This window comes from Gopherus flavomarginatus, chromosome 2, assembly GCF_025201925.1.
Source record: "Gopherus flavomarginatus isolate rGopFla2 chromosome 2, rGopFla2.mat.asm, whole genome shotgun sequence".
NCBI classification, from domain to species: domain Eukaryota; kingdom Metazoa; phylum Chordata; order Testudines; family Testudinidae; genus Gopherus; species Gopherus flavomarginatus.
The window spans coordinates 156,828,850-156,844,187 of record NC_066618.1 but is presented as its reverse complement, the minus strand read 5'-3'; the positions used below and the strand labels follow the sequence as shown (position 1 = coordinate 156,844,187).

The 15,338-nt window shown below is 43.9% G+C and overlaps 2 protein-coding genes across 2 annotated transcripts in view; one reads left to right on the top strand and one right to left on the bottom strand.

Moving 5' to 3' along the window:
* Window positions 1–441: 441 nt before the first annotated feature.
* Window positions 442–3,670, bottom strand: PCNA (proliferating cell nuclear antigen). Its single transcript, XM_050940270.1, has 6 exons — window positions 3,345–3,670; window positions 2,744–2,841; window positions 2,259–2,326; window positions 1,739–1,933; window positions 1,145–1,268; window positions 442–1,002 (listed from the first exon to the last, which is right to left on the bottom strand). The coding sequence occupies exons 1-6, from the start codon at window positions 3,563–3,565 to the stop codon at window positions 920–922; spliced, it is 789 nt and encodes a 262-aa protein (XP_050796227.1). The 5' UTR covers window positions 3,566–3,670; the 3' UTR covers window positions 442–919.
* A 2,658-nt stretch (window positions 3,671–6,328) lies between these two features.
* The window catches only part of CDS2 (CDP-diacylglycerol synthase 2), a 45,806-nt gene continuing 36,796 nt past the window's right edge, over window positions 6,329–15,338 (top strand). Inside the window, exon 1 of the mRNA XM_050940200.1 lies at window positions 6,329–6,525. Coding sequence (XP_050796157.1) covers window positions 6,463–6,525 — 63 coding nt within the window. The 5' untranslated portion in view covers window positions 6,329–6,462. The remainder of the gene's footprint in view (window positions 6,526–15,338) is intronic.

The following is a 15,338-nucleotide window of genomic DNA, read 5'->3' as shown; positions in this document are numbered from 1 at the left end:
TTGCCTTAGTTTACACATGCTGATTCTGCATCTGTAGTTACGCTGCAATGTGTGTGAATGAGACCACTGTACTCAGACCTCCCTCTTACATAAACAACCTGCTGCAAAAAACAAGATGTTTTCACATGTTGTGAAAGTGACATTGATTACACTTACTTATGTCATGTATCTTCCAGTTATAACCAAAGGAGGAGTGTTTAGTTTCAATTGCCAAGTGAAATTAGCCAGACAACAGTATTTATAGTTTGGCATCAGTCATGTAATTGCCAACCCGAAAGCTTATGGTCATATAAAAAGTTGGAAAGCTGCTGGTATTTCATATTTTATTACATATTATATGTAAGTGCCTCCTGCAGTCTACATTTCTTTGATTTTAAAGAAAAACAGATGTTGGCAGTACTTTTCAAACTGTTAATTCTATTCATAATTAGGCAGAAGAAAGAACATTCAAAAATTTTATTACCATTTTCACATTTCAATTATATTACAGTTCCCCTTTTGGAAAGGACATTGTGAAAGCTGAATTATGCCTGCATTAGTCGTTTAGGAAGCCATTAGTAACCTCACATCACTGTGGTTTCACAGGTAGAGCCCTAGAGAAAACCTTTTATTGTAACTTACTGCTTCAATATTGCACCTTTTACCACTAGCAACTTCCAAAAGGACTAAAAGCTTGTTCTAAAAACAGCATCTAAAAAACAATACGTAACTAGACACATGGTCTAGAATAGCAAAGATACAAATGTTTTTCAAAGTAGGTACAAAACAAATTAAGTTGAAAAAATATTTACAGAGAATATCTACAAACATGCATAACAGTATTATTTGAGACTTCTGACTGGACACTTTCTTCATCCTCAGGAAAGCAGTTTTCATCTCCCAAGGCTCTCAGAGGCTCTTCCCTTGATCCTGCTGCATTTTAAGAACCATCCTGCTGATCTTCAATCTTTGGGGCAAGATAATATTTTAAGTGTCCCATATCTGCAATCTTGTACTCCACAACTGAGGGAGAAAAAAGCAAGTCAGTTACTCAGGCCACTTCCAATAAACACTGTCATTTATGCCTGTGTTGAGACTTTACAATGCAGCTTACAAGTGGTGTAACTATACAACTTTTTGAAGAACTGAAAGCAGCATTACTTACCTAATGGAACATCTGCAGACATACTAAGTGTAACTGTAGGTGACAGTGGCGTGGCTTTGGTAAAAAAATTCAAGTACCTCAAGGCAAAAGTTAGCTGGACTGGCTCATTCATCTCTATTGTAACCTAACAGGAAGAAATCAAAAACCCATTATTAATTAAGACTACAATGCTCTCTTAAAAGCAAGGACAATCAGAGCCCCGTTAAGTATTTGCCATTTCTGCACGCTTATTTTCTTGGAGAGATTTCATGTCCTAATAGCCCATAAATGTAGCACAGCACAAGAAGCAACTTCTGGGCACTTAACTATTAGTTAGAGCACTTGTCTACCACAACAGAGCAGATGCCAGCTGAAATACTAGTAACCTTTTCCCCACCCACCTCCCATTTTCCTGATACCCATGTATTACTCGGCCCTGTATTAGACAAGAAAGACCCCAAATTTTGTAGCTTGTCAGTTTTCTAAACCCAGCCAGGTAGACTGGACTTCTGAGTCAATATTCCACAAATGTTTCAGAAAGTTGCACCTGCCCCAACACTAGAGACTCAAGTCTCAATATTTTGGAAAATTTTCAGAGTACCCCATCAAACTTACAGCTTCTTCCTCCTTATCCACATTACTGGTCTGTGACAGCTTGATGTTTCCATTTCCCAGCTCTCCATTAGCAGAAAATTTTACACCATCTTTTGCACAAGAGATGACAACAGCATCTCCAATATGGCTGAGATCTCTGCAGATCCGTGCAAATTCACCAGAAGGCATTTTCACTACACAACTGTATTCTTGTTCCTGTGAGAAGACAAGCTTAGATATAGTTTAACAGTACCAGAACAAACTTTTGTACTCCGTCACTTACATATATTAGCTAGTGTGTGTCATGATGCAGATTTAAGACAAAAATACCACCGCAGAAACAAGTCAAAGGCTTCTACTGAAATTTAATGAGAGCTGTGTTGGGAAACAGTCTGCCTTGAAATAAAATTTAGGTTTATTACATTTCCTAACAGGAAGCTAGTTACAGAACATTTTATGACAGTTAAACATTCAAGTTATTGGCTTATTTGTAAAACCCAATAATCTAATTTAGATCAGCAGTGGAGATAAATTTACTTACAGGAATTCCAAGTTGTTCCACATCTAAATCCATTAACTTCATCTCATAATCAGAGACCTTCTCCTGATCTAAAAACAATCAGCAAAGATATATTTGACTAGAACTATTCTAACACATTAAAACTAGGGTTGCTAAATTCTGTCTCATAATATTTCCTCAGCATAGTCTTCATTTGATAAAAAATCATAATGCACTTGGTTAGGTTTCTTCTTGGTGTCAACTTTGTGACTATCCTCAATGCCAGTTATTCTTTACATAAATATCCACTGAAGTCTACTCAAAGTATAAAGTTTAATAAAGTTAAATAGTGACTGATGGTTCAAAGATATGCACATCTTTTTCTGGAAGAGCAAAGAAAGCTAGGCACTGATTAGCTGTTCTGAAATGCAGAATTACAACATTTCACTCCCAATTCTGCTTCATAATTGAATTAAAGAACACTTTGTATCCTAATATTAAAGTAATTTGGAATCAAGAATATTTACTTGGTGCCTCAAATACTAGAGCCAATGTATCTGCATTGTCCTCTGCTCTAAGGGTGATTATGTCTTCATTGCCAGCACACTTCAGTATTTTGGACATACTAGAAAAAACAAGAGCATTGATTACTAGGTCAGTTATACTGCACCAGAGCGATATTTGCAAGAAATCTGGGGGGCTGCGTCACACGTCAATTTCACGCCGCTGACTTCAGCGTATTAACGTCAACATCTGCCCCTGCGACAGTGACTGAGACACTCACAGGGCCGAGGGGCAGCTCTGAGTGCTGCTCAACTTGCCTCCCCACCTCCCGGGCCAATACAGAGCCCAACGTAGTAACGGGAGCTGGGCGGACGCCTTCGCCCCAGCGCAACCTGGCCAGGCCATGGCACTCGGGGCCCACAGGCCCCTCCCCCACATGCAGCTTTCCCGCCAGCGCGCCGGGACATTGTGCGACTGGCGCCGAAATGACGTCAGCTCCGCCAGAGACCAGCGCGCGCTAGACACCCTCTCCCCGCCCCCCCAGAGAACTTCGCTCTCGCGCGCCAGCCGCCGCCCCCCCCCGTCCCCGCCTGAGGAAACTGAGCCTCCCTCCGGCCCCGCTACCTGGCCAGGTTGACCCCCATGGCGATGTTGCGGTCGCAGCGGTAGGTGTCGAAGCCCTCGGAGCGCAGCGTGAGCTGCACCAGCGAGACGTGTGAGGAGTCCATGCTCTGCAGGCTGATGCCGCCCGAGCCCAGGTCCCAGCAGGCCTCGGTGATCAGGTCCTTGAGCGCCTCCAGCACCCGCTTCAGCACCGAGCCCTGCACCAGCCGCGCCTCGAACATCCTGTCAGCGAGGGAGCGGCCACAAAACCCAGCGCTGCGCTGCTCCGCACACAAGAGACCCCCGACTGCCTCCACTGCGCGCCAAACGGCGGGTCTTATAACGCCTCTGGCCTGGCCCCGCCCACCTGTCGCTTTACACCAATCATACACAGGTAGGAGCCGGAAGCCTCGCCTACAAGCCGCTCTTTCACCAATTAGCGCCCCCGTACTACCGGTAGACCCGCCCCTTTGTAAGCATTCCCGCTAATCATGGAAGCGTCATAAATCACGCCCACGTGACTGTGATCTACCAATCACTAGGTAGATAACATCGCCCCCAGCTTGCCTATCACCAGACGCGTAACAATAGGAGCCACGCCCACCTCTTACTGTTTGACGACCAATCAACACATGGATTTCGTTGTCCATACGGACCTGCAAATCGCAGTTCGCGCGGCTCCTCCCAGCTTCTCTTCTGTTGACCCATCCCGACCCGGCTTCCTCTGTCTGATAGAGCCGTGGGGCCCCAGTGGTCAGGGGGAGTTGAGAAGAGGATTGGGGCTGCTCGATGGAATGCGGAGGCCCCAAAGATTCCGTGGCAGTTGTTGGATGGAATATTGGGGGCCCCATAAAATTCCAGGGAGGGGCTAGATGGAATGTTGGGGCACCATAAAGTTCCATGGGAGGAGCAAGATGGAATGCTGGGGCCCGATAAGTTCCATGGGAGGGGCTTGATGGAATGTTGGGGCCCCAAATGTTATGCAGCAGTAGCTGGATGGAATGTGGGGGCCTTGAATTTCTCATGGCGTTTGGAGTGTGGGGGGTTGCTTCTGGGTGGAACGTTTAGGAGCCTGTAGGCCTTGGAGCTGCCGAAGGAGTGGAGTAGGGGGTGGTGCTGGGTGGAACATCGGGACTGTAGGGTCTGCTGCAAATGTGGGGGGCTGCCGAATGGAATGTTGGGGCCCCAGCGGGTCTGGATCAGTTGTGCACCCATGCACCCCTCTTTGCATAGGGGCTGATAAGTGGAAGCTTGGGCCCCCAGGTGGTTTGGTGGAAAGGAATGGGAAAGCAGGGTTTGCAATAGCAGGATGGTATGTTGGAGCTGGAATGCAGGGTGGAATGCTGGAGTCCTGAAGGTTTTGTGGCAGTGCAGAGTTGTGATAAGCTGAAGGCCTCATGGCAGTTCTGGGTTGCTAGATGGGATGGGTTGGTCAACTGTTGAGTTTGTCAACTTGCATTGATGGTGGTGGTTTTTGCGGTGATGTAATCAATTTGTAGCCTCCCAGGAACTTTCTGGTTTTTAAGATGATGCATTCTGTGGTCACTCAAAATATCACTGAGCTCAGAGCCACTTCCTACAAAAGCATAAGGCCCCCCCGAGTTAAACATTATGCCTTACCTGTAACCAGTTAAAGGCATGTAAGGTACAGCCTAGCCTCACCAATAGAGATCCTTGATACACAGGTTAGTAACTGCATTACAATGTCAGTATCAGCGACAGCTCCCATGCTCCATCACCTGCCACTTGTCTTTGAAGTTGCAGAACCTTTAACATTTTCAAAGTTCTAAAACTCCAGAGTCCTCATTCCCCAACAATCTGTTGTTCATTGGTTGCTGAACAACTCTGGTTATTTTACCTCTATTTGGCACTGGTGCAACTATTGCTGGAATACTGTGTCCAGTTCTGGTGTCCACAGTTCAAGAAGGGTGTTGAAAAACTGGAAAGTGTTCAGAGAAGAGCCATGGGAATGATTACAGGATTAGAAAACATGCCTTATAATGTTTGACTCAAAGAGCTTAATCTATTTAACAATAAAGGGGTGACTTGATTACAATCTATAGATCCTTACATGGGGAACAAATATTTGATAATGGGCTCTTAGTTGTAGTAGAGAAATGGCTAATAAGATCCAATGGCTGGAAGTTGAAGCTAGACAAATTCAGACTGGAAATAAGGCGTACATTTTAAACAGTTAGCATAACTAACCATTGGAAACATTTACCAACGGTAGTGGTGGATTCTCCATCACTGACAATTTTTAAATCAAGGTTGGAAGTTTTTCTTAAAGATCTGCTTTAGGAATTATTGTGGAGAAGGTTTCTGGCCTGTGCTATACCGGAAGCCAGACTTGATGCTCACACTGGTCCCTTCTGACCCGGGACTCTTGTCTGTCCTCACACCCCAAACACTGGCCTTTGTGTCTCTCTGAAGGGGCCAGCCCTGCCTGAGCAGATACACTCAAAGCCATGTGGTTTATGCAGGCTAGGATGCACCTGTAACCCCAGCCCCCGTGCTTGTTCTGCATGGAATTACTGACTGTAGGGGTGCAGAGGGGGAATTTGGGGGGGTAATGCCATCCCATTCCTGGGGAGGGGGCCAAGGACGCAGCACACTGCAGCAGCAGCACTGGAATAATTTGTATATTGGGGAGCATGAGAAGCAAATTATAAACCCTGTTACATGATGGAAACCACTTCAAGCCAAGGGGGTGCAGGAACACCCCTATTCCAGCAGCTCTATACCGCATCACCGCCTAACCCCCACCCCCACGTCTCCATCGGTCTCCTCTGGTGTGGGCATCCCATGGGTTATTGCAGTATGTACGCCACTGCCTACACCAATCATGGCGGCCTCGGCAGGAGAGCTGGCCACATCTGGGTACACATAGGCGGGGCGCGCGCGCGGGCTTCCGCATTGAGAATGAGGCTGGCGAAGGAAGAGGGTGGCCACGCCCACCTTTCCCCTCCTGCGCCTACTATTGGCTCGGCCCCTCTACCCCCCTCCCCCCACCCATGGAAGCCCGGGGGCGCTCGCGCTGCTGCCGCCTGGTCTCGCGCTGCAGCGATCGGAGCTGTTGCACCGGGAGCATCTGCGGTTGCGGACAGCGGAGCGCAAGGCGCGGCGGCCTCGGGCCAAGATGAGTGAGCTGAGGCAGAGGCTCGGCCGGGAGCCCGACGGGGCCCGGGAACCCGAGGAGAAGGTAACGGGGCGGGGCCAGAACTGCACAGAGGCAAGGCACCCAGTGCTTTGGGCTGGTGCTTGCAAAGGGGCCGGGATGGGGGGATGTAGCGGCGGTGGAGTGCGGAAGATGGTCAGGGGGAGCTGCAGTTGGGGTGCTCATGGGGTGTAAAGGAGACGCTGCTCACGGGTGGGCTGCAGAAGATTGTAATGAGCTGCGCAGGGGTGGGTCGTACAGAGAGGGGTGCAAAGGTTGGGGAGGTATGAGGAATTAGGGGTGCAATGTAGTAATGTATGCTTCATCGTCTTGAGGGGCCGTGCGAGGCTGGGGTGTAGGATGTGCGTGGATTGCACTGTTGATGGGATAATCAGCATGAACCGGAACAAAGATATTTCCAGCCCTCCCTGAGGAATTGGGGTTACAGCGGATGGTTGGCCTGATGGCAGTTCCATCCCCTTGCAAGAGCTGTGTGGGCTACTTGTGTTTTGGTAAACAGAAGCTTTTTGGTTCTGGCCTCCCACCAGAGCTGTAGGCTTATTTGTCACCTTTCTAAAAGGTGCTAGGAGCCATGTGTACCTTGCATGCAGACAAAATCTCTCAAAACAAGAAGCAGGAGTGCACTAGGCTGTATGGTGTCTATAATCTGTTACAGCACGTCTCAGTACCAAGAGAACTTGCCATTTATTTGTAACCCAGAGCTGGGCTTTGAGAGCAAGTCCTGAGTAAACAAGACCTATCTGTGGTTCTTTTTTCTATACGTTTATAGACATATCTACTTTTCCTGATTGGCATATTGGTCCTTTTTTGGAGTGCAACTGGTTTCTGTTGCAGGAGGTCTGATTATTATAGTAATGTGGATATTATATTCTTTATATACTGTCCCAAGTGTACACAGCATTTTACAGACCTACCCAAAACAACAAAGTCCCTGGGTGGAGGAGTTCACAATGTAGCTATAATATGCCACCCCTGAGGAAAAAAAAGTATAGTCTGTTGGATTACACAGAATTTATGATTTCAGCAACCTAATGAGAACATTTAAAGTGCTAAGAATTGTAATATACTGTTCTTTTTATTTCTCAAACAAGAACACATCTAGATGTTTTAAGGGGGAAAACTCACCATCAAGTTGTCTTGTAAAGTAACTCTGAAAAGGGTTGTGCTGTCAAGATAAAAATCATATTTAAAAATACATCTTTGTCCTTGCAATTAATCATGTTAGGGACATTGAAAATGAAAACTGAAAAACTATTTACTCTTTACTTTCTCATGCTGTTAGGTTACTTTTTGCATCTTGCTCAGCCGAGAGGTCAGTTTCCTTTTGGCTCCTGTTCCTTAGGGCAGTGTTACTGTGCTTGTCCTTCCTACACTGCAGTGGAATGTTTGAACTACTTAAAATAAAGAAGCTAAAATTATGACATTTCTATGTTTAAGTAAACCTAGAGGAGTATGTAAAATCCTTGCTTCTTTTGACAGCTTGCATTTCTACAATTGCAGCAATGTTCCTCTAATACCTCACATGAGTTTTAATATATATCTTTGGTTCTAATTACCTATCCATTCTTGCATAATTATAGAGCTGAAACTTAAACGAGAAAATGACCCTTTATTGAATGGGATTGCTAAAAACTTGCCTTGATTTAGGTCCAAGGTGCTGAGTGCCTCAGAGCTTATATGAAGTCGTATCCTCAACAATTACTGACTTCTATTTGTTCAGTGGTAATAACATTTTAATTTTTATATTAAACAAAAGAGGATTAACCCCTCATCAGCTTGGTAATTGCATTTGTTTCAGTTGCGATTTATTTTGCAGCAGGGGAATTTATAGAACTCTCACACAAAGGCTTGGAAGGATTAGATTTTTATTGGTATATGTTGATAAACATCAATTTCAACATGCACACGAACTGATTTGAAAAATATTGTAATCAATCTTTATCAAAATGTACAGCTAGGCCAAGTAAGAATGCTGCTTGAGAATTTATTACAGTTTGATTTAAGGATATTTGCTGGGTATTTATTGACATGTGATGACAGTTTGTGATTTAACTGTTACAAAGCTTTAATGAATCCAAGTATGTATTCTTGTTAAATGCGTGTCTCATTTCCCCCAGCTATTGCCTCACTCCCCTACAATTTTCCCAAACTGTGAAAATTTCAGTAGGTAAAAATACAAAAGCCTTAAACCCCATAATTTTGCACACCTGTAAAAATGTAAATCAGTAAAAATAGAAAAAAACTTAAAATAAACTGATTCTCCACTGAAACCATTAAAGAATTCTGCCAAGCTCACTTATCCTGCAGTACTTTCGTAGGAGTTGGAATGCTTCCTTGGAAGCTTGGAGACATTCGTATTTCTTAACTGAGATGAAAACATTCTCTGTCAGCCAAACAAGCTGAGCTTGTCTTAGCTATGGGATATGTTCTTCTTTAAGAAGGTCAAAGGGCTGTTATAGTGTAATCTCTCTTGTTATCTACAGCTAACAAAGCTGTTTTTTCATACAATGAGTTTTCCAAAAGGGCTTCTCCAGTTATATGTGAGCGGATGCCTTGAGATGCAATCCTCCCAATAGAAGTCTGGGAATTATGAGGCATCGCTCATCCCAAAATAACCCAAACCAGCAAACAAAATACAAAAGACAAAGAATTACTGCAGCCACCTCTGATGTTAAAGGTGGCAGCTGTGCAACAATACACAGCAATTTAGAGTGGGAAGCAAATAATATTTTGAAACTTAACAGGGAGAGAATGAGTTTGTCAGAATGTGATTACCTAAACTGGGTGCTTGGCAAGATTATCTCTAATGTATTTTACAAGGCCTTGCTTATGCAATGAGGTCCGTGTGAGCAGACCTGTGCAGCAAGCTGCCTGAAAGACCCTGTGAGGTCTGACCTGGTAAAGCTGATTAAGACCAGGGTTGTCTTCCTCATTGTTTTGGAAAGTGCCTGGTACACTTGACGCATGATAGCAATAGAAATAATAGCAACTGAGTGTAGCTTGTGTGGATGCTGTAATATATGTGCAGGTCTTTTAGTTGAACCCTGCGTATCATGTTTAAGCATCGTTATATGGAAGAGACTGTTACCCATTTTCTGTTATATTTGTAGCCTTGCCAAGAATAATAATTCATCAGAGTTTACTCTGTTTCGCAGAAAAAGAATAGCTTTGAAAAGAATAGAAGCCCTGTATGATTCTTAAACGTTTTCTCTTTTTGCTAATTTTTTAAGTTAAAATTGTACATTATTAAAATTTAGCATTTCAGCATTTTTTTCCTACCTACATGGTGCTTTACACTTCACTCTGCCTTGATAATGGAAACAAGAGTTAGTTTCACTTTCTGCTCCTGGTTCGCTGGCACAACACTAGCTGTTATGTTTCTCTTTCTATTGGTACAAGGGAATGTTTAAATGTGAAAGTTTTCACTGAAATGAAAACACATTCTGTAAAAACATTTCTCTATGTATTAGATTTTGTAAGACTTTAGATTCTGGGTCTCAAAGATAGGGGATAGGATCCGTTTGTTTCCCTCCAGATCATAGTGAAATGCAAGAATTAGGGAAATGTACGCTAATGTTAATTTTGCTGTACCTGCTGTGTGGATAAATAGGAGCTCAATCCTGTTGACCATCGTTACCAATAAAGGATTTGATTAAAAAATAACTGTCAGTGGGTGTTTGTTATTAGAGGAATACGATGAAAGTTCTCAGCCCCTACAATACAGTTCAAGGCTCTTGTTCGCACTTGCTGTTTATAAACTCATTCTTTTATTTGCTATAAAATTGGATGTGGATGTCTTCTTAGCTGAAGTGAGGAAAGACTTTAATGTGAGTGAGAGATCAAAGCCTAGTGCTTGTTGTACAAGCATCCTGTTGAATCACATTTTCCTTCAACTGCAATTTTACATAAGTGCACCAAACAAATCTAACATTTTTTTTTCTGTTGTATATGAGATCCAGGGATTTTTCAAGAGTCTCAGGGGCCAGTAATACATACAGCTAGCATGTGTGAGAAGGGAGGAGGGCAAGACTGTGCCATTTAGAGGCATAGTCTTTAGGGCTGCACATCTTACTGATGCATGATTTACAGCTTTCTTTGTGGTTCACATCCTAGTGGAAAATACCATCCCCTTTTAACTATAGTGGCAACTGTGGGAGTGAATGGTAGAAGCACATTTCATAGAATAGAATATCAGGGTTGGAAGGGACCTCAGGAGATCATCTAGTCCAACCCCCTGCTCAAAGCAGGATCAATCCCCAGACCCCTAAATGGTCCCTTCAAGGATTGAACTTACAACCCTGGGTTTAGCAGGCCAATGCTCAAACCACTAGAGCTATCCCTCCCCGCTTTAGCAGCTCTGCTGCGAGGCATACTTGCACAGTGGGCCATACAGATGAAATTTTCCATTGCAGTGTTCAGATACTTCTACTGAGCATGCACAAACAAATAAACTTTATTTCTAAAAGGGATGGGGGAGGAGGTGTTAAAAATTAAATGCAGGAAACAGAGGGAGAAATGCATAGTGGATGGAAGAGCGCCAGAACGGGATGGGGCAGGGGGCCATGGTGCCATCACTTTTAAAAGTGGAAGGGCATAGGCCACATTTTACCAGCTGTAAGGGTGTGGGAGTGGGGGGCCTCAGGAGGAAGGGGGCATGGCCTCTGGAAGAAGGGGCAGGGTCATGGTTCAGGCACTGGTGTCTCCTCCCACTTTTAGGAAACTTCTGCTGCTCCTGGTCAAGATTCCTGGGTTCTATTCTTGATGGGAGTGTGGTGACTTTTGGCGTTTAAGTGGGGTTTAAATGTTGAATTCTTCGTCACTGATCTTGTTGTTTAGCTATCTATATGCTTTATAAAACACTTATCAGAGTAGCGTGTAGCTAGCCAACTCTAACTTGACTTCTTTGTGCCTCTAGTATCCACCTGTATAATGAGTATAGTTCGTGTCTGCCTCACAAGGGTTTTGAGAATCTTCACTAATGAATGTGAAGTGATTTGAAAGTATCAGGAGCTGTGTTGGTGCCACATGTTGTAACACTAAAGCAAAAGAAGGATAAAATTCCTTTAGCTCAGCTTTTGCATTGTGCTCTCTCTGCTTGGGTGCATATGCACCCCCTCATTGGACAGGTGGGGGCATATGGCGAACAGAATAGAGAAGCTGAGACTGGCTGTGAGGGTAGGGGAGGAAAATGTAACCTGAGACCCACTCTCGAACACTTAAGCAATTCTGAACCCCCAAAGATTGTTCATTGAGGCACTCCTGATTTTTATATAGATCACTAAAGGCTCACAAGTCTGAATTAGAGAGCTACGATTGCATCTAAAGGAACTGGTGATACCACAATTCGATACACCGCAAAATTGGTGCTTTTTTTGATACAGTCGAAAGCCCTGAAGGGCTAGGGTTGCTTCCCCTTATTCGGATTGTCCCTGTGTCTTCCCTTTTAAAATTCTTAAAGGGATTTAGAACGTATGAAAAGTGCTGGTTTATTTCATCTCCGTAAGAGACTGACAGGCCCAGTTTACTTTCAAGATAGACAGCAGCAGCCGTGTCTCGGCCCTGACCGGAGAGGTCATTTTGGTCTCTATTGCTCACTTAATACTTGGGTTTTCTGAAACTGCCAACAGAGGTGCCAGTTAGTCTTTCAGAATGGTGCCATTTATTGTGATGACATTGTGCAACTAGGAATTGGTCTGAGACCACTCTGATATAGTTCATTATGGTTGGCCATCAGATGGTAGCAACTTTTACCACTGCTAATCTGGCCTCGAGCTGGGGAAAGTGTCACTAACTGATCCTGGTTTCCGTTAGTCACTACGTACCAGGAAGGATTTGTTCTTGCAAGGTGCTGAGTACATCGCAGTCGATGGGAGTTGAGGGCATTCAGCACCTTGGCAAGTTGAAAATATATATGAAACTCTCCTCTTCACTGCCTGCTTCTTTCCAGGTTCATATCGATGCTGGAGTGGCTTTGATCACTGATAACTTAAGGATCTGGTCCCTTCAGTGACAATATTTTGTGTGACTGAAATGTATAGTGAGGTGCTTGACTTCTGCTAACCTATTCATTGTTATAGACATAAAACGGCACTGAGCTTTCCCACATAACAAAGGCATGACACAGCAAGAACTCAAAAGCTGAATCCACTATTTTCTGTTGGTAGAAAATCTCAGATAGGGACAGTGATGGGGAGACAGACATGCTGCTTTGTTCACAGAATCTTCTTGATGGGGATGTTGCCAGTGCTACCTTCATGCTAATAAGTGGCAACTTGTTTCTTTCTGTCTGGCTCAGTATTTCATTTTCTAAGCCTGCAGCACCAGATCAGCTGTATTCTCCAGGCAGATGACTGACCTGTTCTGCTGAACTTTTGCTGTCTAAAACTCTGCAGAGCTTATGTTTATTCCCTATGTATAATCAGGCCATTCTAGCCCATTGTGATAGAGACTGTGGCAGTTCAGCTTGCCAAGGTGCTGAATGCCCTCAACTCCCATTGACTGCAGTGTTCTCAGCCCCTTGCAAGTATAAACCCTTAGTATGGTGTCCCTTGTTCTATTTTTCTGAAGCATATGGTTATGACAAGACAAATGAAGCTGAGATGGAGGGGAGGTTCTTTCATGATAGCAGAAGACTAGCAACCAGAGCTCTGCATTTCTATTTCCTACTCTGCCACCTTCTGTACCCTTCTTAAATCTACGTATTAATTACCTGGTCTGTAAACAGCGTATACCCACTGCAGGCATATTATAAGGCTTAACGGACTTGCATAAGGGATGAACTTGGCTTTGGGAAGAGAGTACAGCTTCTTGGATGAAAGGTGCTAGACACAGTGAGTGCTGTGATACACTGTGATTTGCCCACCAGTTGCATCTCCTGGTTCAGGGATGCAAGGAAAGGATTGGCTGCTTAATTCTTTAACCTGACAGTTACCGGACTTTTGAGTGGAAACTTCAGTGCTTGTTATCGTTTGCCCCAAAGATCCAGTCTAGTGTAATAAGTGTCCATCTCACTCTGTCAGCTGCCTCACTTGTAATATTCTCTTCAACTTTTCTATAGCTATATTAAAATTTCTCAAGTGCGTGAAAGATGGTGAAGATCAATGGATTTCTCTTTAGAGATGAGTTATACATCAGTGACTAGGTCTGTAAAGGGAGCCATGACTTCCTGAAACTGACAACACAAGATCAATAGGTTTTGGACAATGTTCTTCTTAGCAATTTAACTAGATCAGCTAGAACTTTCTTATATTAGGCCTTGAAAAATATTTGCCCCTGGGAAATAAAGGGTGGTAGTTTCTGTATTTTATGATGACAAAAAGAACTTTCCAGACGTGAACAGCGTATAGATTACGGACCAAAACCAACAACCCATAAGTCAACGTAGGGCGCCAGAGCCACCCTGCTGCTTATAACTTCCCCAGTCAGCAACAGATTTAAATGGCTATTCAGAAACTTATAGGAAGTAAGGATGCTGTCAGCATTGCTATTCTACTTTGCTGCTGTTGGAGACTCTGCAGCACTGGAACTGTTGACTTTGGACTCTGCGGGTAGCTCCTCATACACTCTTTGATATCTGCCTTGAGCTGGTCACCTTAGCTTTTTGGTTAGGAGAGAACTGATTCCTTCCTCCCCCCCCCCCACCCCCAGCCTTGCTTACATTCTCCAGCCCTATCTAGCTCTTATGTCTGGAGATTTGAGGCCAAGCTCCACACTTCCTTCTCCTTAATCTCTCGTGTATTGCATGAAAGGAAAGAAGGCAAAGGAGGGCAAGGAGAGAACAAGGCTGTTCCTAATGGAAGACCAAGCTCTAGGCCTGGCAGTGGTGTGAGATGATCTGGAGGGGTACATGGTTGTCTGATGCTAGATGATCCTAGGGAGCAAAGACAAGAAAGAAGACCTAGAATGAGACAGTTGCTTTAAGTGAGAACCACTTCAGTGAAGGGACTGGCATTGTACCATTGGTGGCTCTGGTGTGAATTTAACGGCTTGCCCCTTAGTGAGGGCACTGGATGGGAAGATGCCATACAATAGCTTCAGGGGTAGAAGTATCAGGGTTTGTTTCTTGGGTGGCTGCTGGAAGTTATTTGCAATGACCGGTAGAGTTTTGGGTGGGGGGTTAGTTACAAAGCTTTGGACACGCTGGAAACAATAATCAAAGGTCTTTAAGATAGCAGGTAGCTCAGAGGTTATTGCACACATGTTACTGATAAGGTAGTAAGAGCAAGATTTAAAAAAAATCTCCCCTGTGGTTTGGCTTAACTGGTGTTTGGCTAAATTTCATGTTTTAACTGTATTCCGTCCTGGAAATGACCACTCTTAAGGTTTTTAAGGATCTTTTGAAACAAGAGAATAATTTAATCTTATAACAGTGATTCCTTACATGCAGATGCACGTATTCTTATTGGCTCGTGGACAAGACTTTTTCCCCATAACACAGCTGATTATATATCATCCTTTAAGATTTGTCCTCTCCTAGAACTCTGTAAAAAGACTCCCCATCCCTTCTGTGACGCTGCACCCCTATATTCTCCATAGTGATATTATTACATAGTATAATTAAGATGTATTTTATGCCAGATGGGTCATGTAAGGTGTCATTGGAAAAGGTATGATTTGCTGAATATGATTATCTTATTTGTATGCGTGTATCATTTTTGTATCTGAAGTTCTGAATATTGACTGTGTCTATTTCATATGTAATCACACCTGGGCGACGTCCACTGAGGAAGATGCTTCCAGTCTAAGTAGCTGGCTGGGAAGGACCTATTCATGGTAGTGGGCCATTAGAACAATAAGCCTTAGGAGAAGCTTATCCCACACTGGATGAACCTTCCTGA